Here is a 12,860-nt window from a genome sequence, read left to right on the forward strand (position 1 = left end):
ATTTAGTTTAAATAATTGGTAAAATTAACATTTCTGTTGTTTCTGCCACATTTTAAGCCGTGCATTGGCAGCTTGCGTTGACTGGTAGGTGTGATTAGTCAGACTCACTCTCTGGATACTGTCCATTCACTACAAAATTTCAAAAATACTAAAACATATTTTGCTCTCAGAGATGATTCAGCATTAATCTGATCTGTGGTGGAAAACATTTTTAATCCTTCACCTTCTTACAAACTGAACAAATGTGAGCAATCAACACTCAAGTTCAAATAACCTAAATTGATTACTTTAAATGCGCATATCACAAAACATGACTTAAATATTGTGTATTTCTTTGGTTGGCTATATTAGTGAGAGAAGAAGGAATTTTCTGTTTGTTTTTTTTGTTTGTTTTTTTTTCTACAGTGGCGGGTTTTGTATTCCTAAATATTGATCAACAGGATGAGGTGCTCAACAGAATACTTTCAGTGATGAAAATTGATCTTCTCTTTAAAAATATTCACTGTTGCAGAATCTTTAAATGGGACAAGTTCAGCAACTGCCAAATGTAATTTTTGTAAAAATTGTATTTTCTGTAATAGTGCATTTGATTAAATATCATAAATCCAAAGTAAGATGCGCAACATCAATAATTTTTCAATTAAACCAGATGTACATTCAAATATTACTTAAAACTATGACAATACATGCTTCAACAGGATTACATAAAACTTACAGGCACTGTGGAATTGTGATTAAAAAACACGTAGTGTTTGATTTCTTTGTTCATTGGTGGATCAACAGAAAATGTAATTTTAAATGTCCAGTCTTTCATATTCCAGTAAAATCTAATGTGACCTTTTTGTTATTCTATTAAAGTACTGATAAATTATCAAGTTTTTTTTTTTGGGGGGGGGGGGGGTGGCTTGCTCAACATGACAACATAAAGACAAATACTGATGGTCACTCAGTAATGAACTGATTATTAAAAACACCTAAAATCCCATAAAGTTGGGTATTTTTAAAGGTGAAAAGGGGCCACACATTTTACTTTATATTTTTAAATAATGGCTATTTAATTGATTATCATTATAGTTAAACGTTTTGGGCACATTAAATGTGCTGAAACCATTTGCACACCACTGTACACGAGAGAAAAATAAATTAAAGAGAAATCTATTTCAGAGTCAGAAACGTAAATGACTGTAGGCCTTTTTGACAAATGTGATTTTGATGATATTGATCATTTTGGTATTTGATTTGAAATAATGTTGGAGATCATTTTTTTGCAGTATAATTGTTAAAAGTTGGAGATTGATTCAGAGTAATAGTCAGGAAAGTAAACTATATGACTGAAGGCTTTTTTTTACAAATGTGATTTTGATAATTTTGATTATTTTATTTTATTTTATAAAGTATTGATCATTTTGGTATTTTATTTTAAATAATGTTGGCGATAAATATTTTTGCAGCAGTATAATTGTTAAAAGTTGCAGAGCGATGTAGTGATGTTTTTTTTTTTAATTCACCAAACCTGAACTTGCAGATGTGTGACTTCACCCGAGCAAAGAGTTCGTTGCGCCCGTGTGGTCACGTGTGAAAGCCGTGACGTCACACTGGGTGTATTCTACAATGACAACAATGTAATCTGTTACTCTGAGGATTTATTTGGCACATACTGCTGACATGCACTGAAAGTTTTGACAAACATGCAGACAGGAGACGATCACAGTCTGTTACATTCACCACATTAGAGGAGCAGATGACGTCACCACGTTGGGCTTCAGGCGGATGAGTTCAGGACGCGAGAGTCCGCGGAGTCGGAGCGCTCCTCGTACTCCTCCTCGGGGGAGTAGAGGTCAGATTTGGGCCCCAGCGCGCAGCCCTGCTCCTGGATGGAGACGCGCTGCTCCTCGGAGGGTCTGGACGGGAGGATGGGGGAGGCGCGGAACACGGAGCCCCCCGGAGCTGCCGGGGAGAAAGGAGACACGTACTGGGCCGCCGAGCGGAGCTGGTACTGCTGCTGCAGAGTGTTCCACAGAGTGACGTCACCGTGCACGAACGGGCCGGCCTGGTGTCCGCGCGTCAGCGAGTTGCGCAGCATGAGCGGGTAGCGCGAGGGCTGCGGGAAGGACGCGTGCTGCAGGGGGACACCCAGCGGGCCGGGGGACACCACGCTGGCAGCAGAGTCGGACGTGAAGCGCAGAGACTCGGGAACGCGGAAAGCGGAGCCCATGGACCACTTGGCGGAGGAGGCTGCGGGGTGGTAGGAGGTCAGAGTGTGCTCGAACAGGTGTCCATTGGATGGGAGCACCAGGGAGTCCGGGTGCGGCTCGGCGTGCGTGTGTGTGCTCCCATCGGGGCTCCGGCTGGAGAGCAGCACCTCGATGGCTCCCACCAGATCTCCTCCGCAGCCCCGCAGGATCAGCTCCAGGACCGGGGGCTTGTGCGCAGGGAAGATCTTCTTGAGGACCTCCAGCGGCGGCCGGTTGGCCCGCAGGCTGAACGGCAGACTGATGGAGCCCGCGAGGCCTTCGATCAGCACGCTCTGCTCCCCGGGGCTGATGGGAAACTTCTGCGGGCTCTCCGCTTTGGCCTCCTTGTCTGTGGCGCCGACTTTGGAGAGGCCGTAGCGGCTCTCCTCCCCCTGCGCCTCCGGGGGCTCCGGCGTGTAGCAGGAGTTTGGTTTGGAGCTTTCAGGGGAGCTGACCGGGTCCTGCTCCTTCTCGCTGGAGCTCCCTCCGTTCTCAGCAGCCGACACGTCGTCAGGAGCCTCATCTACGTTCTCTGCAACACAATCCGCAACAAAAGTCAGCAAAAATAATGAAGACAAACATCAATTTTTTTATCTGTATGATGCAGATATAAGGAACGGGAGAATGTTCACTTATAAAAAAAAAAATAGAAATATATAATTAAATTGTCAAATCCACAGGCAATAAAAACTTCCACATTATCAAAGTTCATTTTTTTTAGTGCGTAATGAGCAGGATTTAATGATGAACTTGTTTTCTGGGGCGCAATCACCCACAACAATCAGAATCAAATTTATTGCCAAATAACTTCGCACAAGGACTTTGATCTGGTGTCATTGGAATAAGAAATCATAAAAAAATCCAGTGTAATACTAAATTAAATCACCACATATTATTGCTGCTTAACATCAACAATAATCAAACATATATATATATATATATATATATATATATATATATATATATATATATATATATATATATATATATATATATATATATATATATATATATATATATATATATAGTAAATGGGCTGCATTTATATAGCGCTTTTTCCATCTGCATCATGCAATTATGCCTCACATTCACACAGACACACACCGATATAAAGTCTATTAAAACGTAAATCCTACATAGACTGTTAAACAGACAATAAATTATATTAATGTTTCAAACATAAATGTTGCACCAGGTTTGTTACTTCTGAATTTGCAAGGAAAATACACATTTATTTAATAAAAATGTGGCAAAGACATTTTTGTGAAATTTTCTAAACGGTTTGTAAAATAACCGCTGAGAGAAAAAGTAAATCATGTCCACACTGAAAAAAGTAAACATGACTTAAATATGTACATCGCTGCACGTGATCAGAATATGTCCAAATCTGAATTTTGTTGTATTTCTCAATGAGGTACATAAGAAAATAATATTATTTGGACACATTCTGATCATGTGCAACTGATGTACGTATTTTAAATCATGTAACTGCAACAGACTCTTTTTTCAGTGTATTATATTAAACACATGAATTGATACTAATACTGGAGTATTTTGGTGGGAGGAGTAGATTTATTTTGTATGTAAATAAAAGAAAGTAAATTCACAAATTTGACATAAAAAATTAATGTTCCACTATTTTAAAATAATCTATTTTTAAGTGAATCCAAGGTCTTTGGTTTTGTAAATGTTTTGAGTACATAAGTAAGTAAATTTTATTGATATAGCACCTTTCACAGACATGACATCACAAAGTGCTTCACAAAGCAAACAATACATAAAATACAGAGAAACTGACATTGGAAAAGTTTATTTTGAGTCAAATTAATTAAAAAGTGGGACATATACCTAACTACATAATAATAATGTAGTTATGTATGTTATAATAATAGTTATAATAATTAGATTGTTATTATTCTTGTGTTCTTCCTATAAATACCTGCGCAGTTTTGCGCTCCGGGGCGCACCGCCTCCGCGCCGCTCCACCGCACCTCCAGCTCGTCCGTCCTCGGCGGGGCGCCTTGGCTCCCCTCCGCGGGTCCGGCCACGCTGATGCCCGGCAGCACTCGCAGGCTCTCCGGGATCAGACTCTCCAGACTCTCGTTGGCCTGCTGCCTCCGCAGCGCCACCTGCGCAGCCATGACGCGCTGCCGCTCGATGATGAGGATGCACTTTTCGCACGTGCAGTCTTTGAAGCGGCAGTAGCGCTTGTGACCTTTGAGCCACGACAGCACGCCGTGATTCCGGCACCGCGCGCACTTGGGGGTCCTCTGCAGCGGAGCGCGCGGCTGAGACACCGGGGCCCCCATGTACAGGTACGGGGACCCGTAGCCGTTCATTCTGTCCCGGCGGGGGTGACACGCGGCGTGTTTTCTAAGACGCACAAGCGCATCTGCTGTGAGGTGAGGAGTGCGTGTGCGCACAGCTTTCAGACGGAGCTGTTGCTGTGCGCAGGAGGGGTGTGGGCTCGCCGTGCAGGATCCACCTATAACTCACTGCACAGATGTGTATCAGGCTCATGTGCACGTACTTACAGAGTCACCACTATCGAGACGCGTGCACAGCGGCAAAAAAGGGGCCCACCTGAGGCTGGAGGGGAAAAAAAAAGCTGCAGATATTGAAGATAATCATGCAACAGCTGCAGAGATGACAGCCAAAGCCTGAACAAGAATAATCTCAAAGTCTGTTTACTTACTTGAGGTTAAGGCTCAAAATCAAATCAGTGATTAATTTTCTGCAAATCCTGATCCACGCTGTTTATACAAGATAATGCAAACCGTAGTTCAGTTCATTCTAGAATTGAAATGTGAACACTGAAACACTTTGATCTCTCCGTTACATTCCCAATGTTTGTTTGTCAAAGTAGTACAGTCTGTGCATCAGTCCCAAAATTCACAGCATCAGTCTGTCCTGTATCATCTCTGCTTTCTGATTGGCTACCAAAAAAAAAAAAAAAAAAAAAAAAATCCCAGGCTATAGCCCCCCAAAAAAAACAAAGACTAACATGACATTTTGACCATGTAGTGTTTGTATGTGTGCAGGTGCTCCAGTGTTGAGGCCCTCAGCAACAGGAAAAGGCCACAGGGACCTTCATGTTTCACCTCTTTGCAGCAGAGACACAGCTACATACTTTCAGGATGTGGGGATGGACTGGTTATCTGCCTGGATGGTTGCCTTCCAGAGCTGAGAATGTTTCAATAGTGTGGTGGATGCAGTGATGTGCATGATACTAGACTCGATCTGTCCTTTCCCCCAGTGCTGTTTTGGGAACCATATCAATGTTCTCTGCAGAACAATATATATATATATATATATATATATATATATATATATATAAATTTTTTGTAATGTTAATATTAACATATAAACTAATAACTCTAGATGACAACATACTAGATCAAAAGTATCAGGTTTGTAGAGATGTAATCTGGACATTTTAACATTTAAGTTCATGGACAATAAACTGCATGAACTCATTTCTATAAAATGTGCCATTTTCTATTAGCATGACAGCCAAAAATATATCCTTATCCCCTGACTGATGGTTGACCGATCCGCAACAAAATCATGGAAACTGTTTATGGCACAATTTGTCTTTGATATTTGATGACAAGTTTTGGCAAAATTGGTAGTTGGTTTCCTGCCACAGACTCTTCTTCCCACCTGTAGGCCCAGTGTACCTACTGTACCTGCCAAGTTTGACAGAATCATATTCTTATTGTGTCTTGCTAACATGCAAACAAAGAGACCAAGGCGATCACAAGATCATATGCCTCCAAGACCTTCCTCTTGGTATTCAGCAACTTAGCAGCAAAGCATCACGGCTGTGCCTGAACTGTCCTTGGTGACTCTCTCAATAACTCTCCATGTTTTCTTGCTTTATCAAAATGTCGGGGTAAATGGGCTTGAGGTTTTGACAGGAAAAAGATGTTTTCCCTTATGTGCTTTATTTTGCAATTTCATGTTGAAACTGATGATGTGGGCCGTATGATAAGGTTTATGCAGTGGGCCTTATCTGGTCCCCAGGCCTCCAGTTTGAGAAGAAAGAAAGATGGTTTTCAGGGAACGTTATTTGCACCAGTTGTAAAAGGTGGGGGTGGGGTGGGGTAACTTTTATTTAAATTTCTCAACATGAACTATAAATGACACAAGAAAACACTTTACAGTATATGTGCAGATTATCAGCTCAGTTTGTTGAGCTCTAAAAAGTGAGAAATGCTCCCAAAACAGTTTTGTCTTTAAGAAATATACTGAATAGATGTCAAAGATTCAGAGATACTTAAAATTTAAATTATATATATATATATATATATATGTATATATATATATATATGTGTGTGTGTGTGTGTGTGTGTATAAGAAGTCAATGCAGCCCTTTGAGGCTGACAGATGTAATTTATTCAGAATGTGCACCCTTACATAACGTAATTAGTTTCACACAAATAAAATAAATAAAAAAAGTGCTTTAAAAAGAAAACAATCTGTCAGGACGCCGATGTCCCTCTGTGGTCTAATAGAGAGGCCTGAAATACAACACCGGACAGAGCCCGGGCCCATTTCGGACCCTAAAAAGGTTTATTCATGCACATAATGGGATCCTACTTAGAGAATAAGAGTGCGGTAAACTTGCCCACATGAAGCCCGTCTCCACGGCTATTAAGCTTTTAATTGGAAAATAGCAGAGGAAATTTCAAGGTGACTAGAGTGGCTTTGCACTTTGTGCCGGCCCAATAGATTTGTGGGAGTAGGAGGCTTTACCACAACGCACAATAAATTTATTCATGTTGTTCATGTCAATAACACTGAAAAAAAATAATCTGTTTATACAGCCGGCGGAATTGTAATTGGCGCTCAGTGTGATTTTCCTCGGAGAGTTTGATGACAATGTAAAGATTTTATGCCGAGACTTCATGAACATCACAAACAAATAAATTTTAATATCTGCTACAACCAATATGTGCCTTATTAGATTCAACAGAGGGACACTATTAGTAAACTGTCCTGTAATATTTGGGATGTGTGGAAATATTTAAACTCAAGTTTATTCAATACAAAGTGCATTTACTGGAATACTTCCAGTTTATGTTTACTTCATATGTTTGACTTCACAGTATGTCAGACTTGACCACACTATACCCTGAAGGTGGAAATACATGAAAATAGTACTACAGTTACAGTAGTACTTTTACTTTTGTATTGGAGTATTTGTACAGTTTTATTGTTGTAAAACAATACTGTGCAAAAGTCCAAAAAACATCAAGCAAAGATGATGAAAAAGTAATAATTTGTGTGTGTGTGTGTGTGTGTGTGTGTGTGTGATCAGCATTAAACCTACAAAATAAACAGGGTTTGTTTGAATGTAATATGGTTAGTTCTTCGATAGTCTAGTTTTTCATGATATAGATTAAATTCTCTGAAACCTTTGCTTTTATTTTTAACATTTGAAAAAATAAAATTTTGGCAGTTACAAAGTGGTACAAATCATTTAAGAAGTATTTTTTTTTAATGAAGTTTAGTAAGTCAGTAACATTTACAAATATATTAATCATAACTATTATAACATTTTAATAATATGGTGTAATACATTTAGTAACACTTTCAATAATACATATTTTTAGAATTTGAGAAAACGGAGGAAACAGGAAATAAGTTACAATCCATCCATGTTCTATACCCGCTTACTCCAATTAAGGACTGGGGGTGGAGCCTATCCTGGTAATCAAAAAAAAAAAAAAAAGGTGAACTTGTTCTTCAAGATTATTCCTTTTTAAAATAGTATAAAACAAGCTTGGATTGTTTTCACTGTTTAATTGATATCATAAAAACATTTTAATTTATTTTGCACAGGGCTACACAAACTTTTATATACATCTGTTGTTAAAGTTAAACCTGAAGGTGTTGCTGAGGATCAGCAGAGAGGAATCATCATCATTTGTTTCTGTCTGTGATGTTCAGCCCTCAGCCAGTTATTGACTGTGTAACATTTGTAAAGTATAACAACTTGTGTCAATTGTTGTCCTTTAAAAACTGAAGAACCATGCAAAAAAAAGTGATGAAATCACAAAAAAACACTGACATGATTTGGAATCTCAAATGTACAAATGCAATTTGAGCTTATGTTCATGATATACTTAAAAAAAAAATACATACCATCCATCCATTTCCTATACCCACTTACTCCAATTAAGGGTCTCGGGGGGCTGGAGCCTCTCTCAGCAGTCATAGGGCGTGAGGCGGGGTACACCCTGGACAGGACTCCAGGCTGTCGCAGGGCCACAAATTGACAAACAAACAGATTTACACCTACGGACCATTTAAAGTTTCCAGTCCACCTAACCTGCATGTCTTTGAATGAGGGAGGAAGCCGGAGCACCCGGAGGGAACTCACCAGAACACGGGGAGAACATGCAAACTCCACATGGAAAGGCCATAGGTGGGAATCGATCCCACTTCCTTCTTGCTGTGAGGCAACAGTGCTAACCACTAAGCCACCATGCTCCCCAAAAGTACATACATGATAATTAATTATGAACAGTTTATTTCTTTCATAACTATTTAATAAAAATTAAACAATTAAATAAAGAAAAATTTACATTTTCACTTCAAATGTACTTGTATGCAAAATGTGAACATTTGTAGCAAATCTGCACAGAAAACTTTCATAAGATCCTCGTGTTGCCTCTTACTGGAAATATGATTCTGGTTATTCTTAAAACAAGTAGATTTAAGCAACTATATAACCATGAATGGTTTTTATATATTTTCTATCAACACTGTGCATTAAAAAAGAGAAAGTTTCCCGCTCTTCAGACTGGTGGGTCTCGGAAGGCCACATGCAGCTGACTGATGTTGTCTGTGTCTTTCTGGAAACGTCTCTTTAATTCAGATGTCGGTAATTGAGTGTCGCGCCTCCCCTGGGAGCCTTAACTCAGCTCCTCTGTGACAGGCCCTCTGAGGGGCAGCCACGCCCCCAATCAGTACCTTATAATAACCCCACTCAGCAGGGGTCAGCTCCCCCCGCTCTAACTTAGTCTCCCTCTGTTACTATAAACACGTGAGATCTTATTTGGGTAGTTAAAGTGTTTTCTGTCATTTCTTCTTTTTGTACAGGTGACTGTTAAACAGCTGGACTTGGTGTTATAAATCCTCCAAGTTAGAAAGTTTTCAGCCAGTTGAACTGCAGTATTGTCTCCATTCTGTCTTTAATGATTTAAATTTAAAGTAAAAGTGTCAAAGTACTTTTGCAGTGATTCCAAAGGTTATTTTGTTTTTACAACTTTATTCATATTAAAACAATATTAGCAAGAAACTACTGAGTGTTCTACTCACCTTTTACAACTGCATCATATAATAGAATTACAATTATTAAAAAATATTTTTGCGTGTTGCTCGTGGGGATCCATGGGCTCTAGATTGAGTAATGTTTATAAAATAGGTAGCTGACATTTTTCAAGGGTGGTAATAAATTAAGCAAAGCTTGTATAATGAGTTGGAATGGCGTGTGAGTCCAGAATGTTTTTAGAACTTTAGACCTCAACAATTTTTAGAACAGGAAGTCAACCTTTTTATTTCTTGTTAATTAAAGGTTGAATCACACACGCACTCACGCCTTTAATATAAAGATAATTTCCCACCCCTACTGGAATGGACTGTGAGTCCAGACTGTAATTAGCAACATCCAGTGCTCAGTGTTAGCTAATATCCATAGCTTCTCCAAAAATATTACTCCTGTTAACATTCCATTTTGGTGGCATTCATCCTTGACCCAAAATACATAAGCATATCAAATGACAAATGTCAGCTCTCCCCAGATTGTCCCTTCCCAGCATATTTCAAGTTTAGTTTTTAATGTCTAAAGCAGCAGTTCCTTGAGCGAATGGCTAAAATATAGCACTATGGTCAAGCAAAATGGGCCTGGTTAGAAGCTTTATGATGTGGACCTAATGAGCATTGAAGAGGTATATTTAACTTTCAGTTAAAATGTCCAAGACCAAAGCCACAAGACCATTACATCATGTCTCCTGCCATTCAAATGCAATACCAGATTAAAGCTAATGTCACCAAACATGGCACAGTTTAATGTTAAATGGTTATATCCTCTGGCCAAGATTTATGATCCCAAAGATTTCATAACCTGTCAAATGAAGATGACTTACTCAGTGTGTAGCATTTAACAGCAGTCTCACCCCAAGGTATCACATAAATAACACTAAAAGTGTTACCAGTTGCCTTTTGGTACGGTACATCCAGAAAATATTCACAGCACTTCACTTTTTCCAAATTTTGTTGTGTTACAAGCCTTATTCCAAAATGGATTAATTCTTTTTCCTCAAAATTCTACACACAATACCTCATAATGACCATGTGAAAAAGTTTTTTTTTTTTTTTCAAATATAACAAAAATTTAAAAACTAAGAAATCACATATACAGAAGTATTCACACCTTAGGCAAGGTGATGGTCTCGTGGTTAAAGCGCTGGGCTTGAGACCATCACAAACTGCCCAAACATAGGTGCCCCAAGACTGTGACATCATATTCAAGAAGACCTCAGGCTGTAATTGCTGCCAAAGGTGCATCAACAAAGTATTGAGCAAAGGGTGTGAATACTTATGTACGTGTGATTTCTTAGTTTTTATTTTTAATGTTTGCAAAAATTTCAAAAGAATTTTGATTGGAAAATGAATTTACTCTATTTTGGAATAAGGCTGTAACATAACAAAATGTGTAAAAAGTGACTATGGCTGTGAATACTTTCCGGATGCACTGTATACATACTGAGTCATCCAGGTTATTTTCAAGAGTAGCATGAAAACTAACCAATTTCCATAATGGTAGCAAAAGAAAACAAGGGAATTCATCAGTTCATTTATTTGTACATTTTCTGCAGCTCATCCAGGTCCCGGTCACGTGGCAGCAGACTAAGCAACTCATCTCACACTTCTCTCAAACTCTTCCTGGCGGATCCCATGGCAGTCCCTAATCAGGTGGGAAATATAAATTAATCTCTTCAGCATGTGTCTTCTCTGGACATGCTGGATGTGCCTGGAAAATCTTCCTAGGGAGACGAGCAGGGGGCAACCTCGCCAGATGCTTGAACCTCAGTTAGTTCCTTTCAATGCGAAGAAGCAACGTCTCTAATCTGAGTCCTTCCTGGGTATTTGAGCTTCTCGCCCTGTCCCTGAGTGTAAGCCCAGATACTGGATGGAGGAACCTCATTTCTGCCGCTTGTATCATTCACCTTGTTCGTTCAGTCACTACCCAAATCTCATAGCCAAAGATGAGAATAGGAGCCTAAATTGGATGGTAAATCGGGAGTCTTGCCTTCTGGCTCAGTTCTTTCTTCACCACAATGATCCCGTACAGTGGCTGCAGGACCTCAGATACAACCCCAATCCATCTGTTGATCTCACGCTCCATTTTACTCCCACTTGTCAACAAGACCCCAAGATAACTTGAATTCCTCCATTTGTGGCAATAACTCTCCCCTGACCCAGAGGGGATAGTCCACCCTTTTCCAACAGAGGACCATAGTATCAGATTTGGAAGTGCTGATCCTCATCCCAGTCACATTTATATTTGTCCTCAAACCTACTTAGTGCACATTGGAGGTCACTGATGAAGCCAAAAAGGGAATTCTACACAAAAAAAAACCCCAATACATTGCAAATTCCTACAGAGTTGCCACAGGTTACCTAGTAGTGTTTTATCACAGCATTAGCATGCATCACCTTGAGAAGAGAACATGCCATCGTTTGCAGGTCAGGAAGAAGCTGAATGCTGTCGTTTATTTCACTGGACATTGGATGAATCCTCAGATGACTGAGGGTGTCGATGCCATGAGACCTCTCCACTGAGTGCTACACTTTCTGTGACATCAGAGTGACTAAAGTTGGTCTCCATCCTTGAAAAAGGGACTTTGGTCGACTCTAAGTTAGCTTTCATGTGTCTTTCACTCTTGAGAGGTTTTCATCTGGACACTTGGCCACAAAGTCCAGATAGGTGGAGTGTTGTGATGATTTTGTTGTGCGTTTGTCACATCGTTTGACCACAGTTACCATCTGGATGTTGGTCACCTCTTTTACAATGCCATTTCTACTTTAATCATTAAGATGACCAGGTAACCAGGTCACGTCTGGAAACGTGATGGTGCTGTGCCAATGCCACAGAACCACCCCAGGTCCTGGATGGCAACCACCCAGGCAGATAAGCAGTCCATCTCCATGTCTTGAAAGTAACAATCGAGGATTTATTCATACAAAATATGATGTTTATTTAATGTATGTTGCAGAGCCCATGCAAGTAAACATATTTAACATTATTTAGATTTGCTTTCTAATTTTGAAATACCTTTATTATTATTATTATTAACACAGTTTCCCCAGGAGAGATTTTGCCTCCTGGTGGCAAAGGCCACTGGTTGTACAAGTGTTTAGCTCAAAAAGTTTACAAGCTAGCTGAAGGCAGCACGGTGGCTCTGTGGTTAGCACTTTTCTCTCATAGCAAGAAGGTCTTTGGATCGACTGCACCCATGCCCAGTTCCTTTCAGTGTGGAGTCTGCACGGGATGTCTCAGGATGGTCCGGTTTCTCCCCACAATCAAAAACACGCACATTAGGGTCTGCCCCT

The 12,860-nt window shown here is 39.8% G+C and overlaps 1 protein-coding gene across 1 annotated transcript; it reads right to left on the reverse strand.

Annotated features, from left to right (window-relative positions):
* Nucleotides 1–1,616: 1,616 nt before the first annotated feature.
* dmrt3a (doublesex and mab-3 related transcription factor 3a) lies at nucleotides 1,617–4,665 on the reverse strand. Its single transcript, XM_034170798.1, has 2 exons — nucleotides 4,174–4,665; nucleotides 1,617–2,766 (listed from the first exon to the last, which is right to left on the reverse strand). The coding sequence occupies exons 1-2, from the start codon at nucleotides 4,571–4,573 to the stop codon at nucleotides 1,763–1,765; spliced, it is 1,404 nt and encodes a 467-aa protein (XP_034026689.1). The 5' UTR covers nucleotides 4,574–4,665; the 3' UTR covers nucleotides 1,617–1,762.
* Between the last annotated feature and the right edge of the window lie 8,195 nt (nucleotides 4,666–12,860).

This window comes from Thalassophryne amazonica, chromosome 5 (assembly GCF_902500255.1).
Source record: "Thalassophryne amazonica chromosome 5, fThaAma1.1, whole genome shotgun sequence".
Taxonomy (NCBI): domain Eukaryota; kingdom Metazoa; phylum Chordata; class Actinopteri; order Batrachoidiformes; family Batrachoididae; genus Thalassophryne; species Thalassophryne amazonica.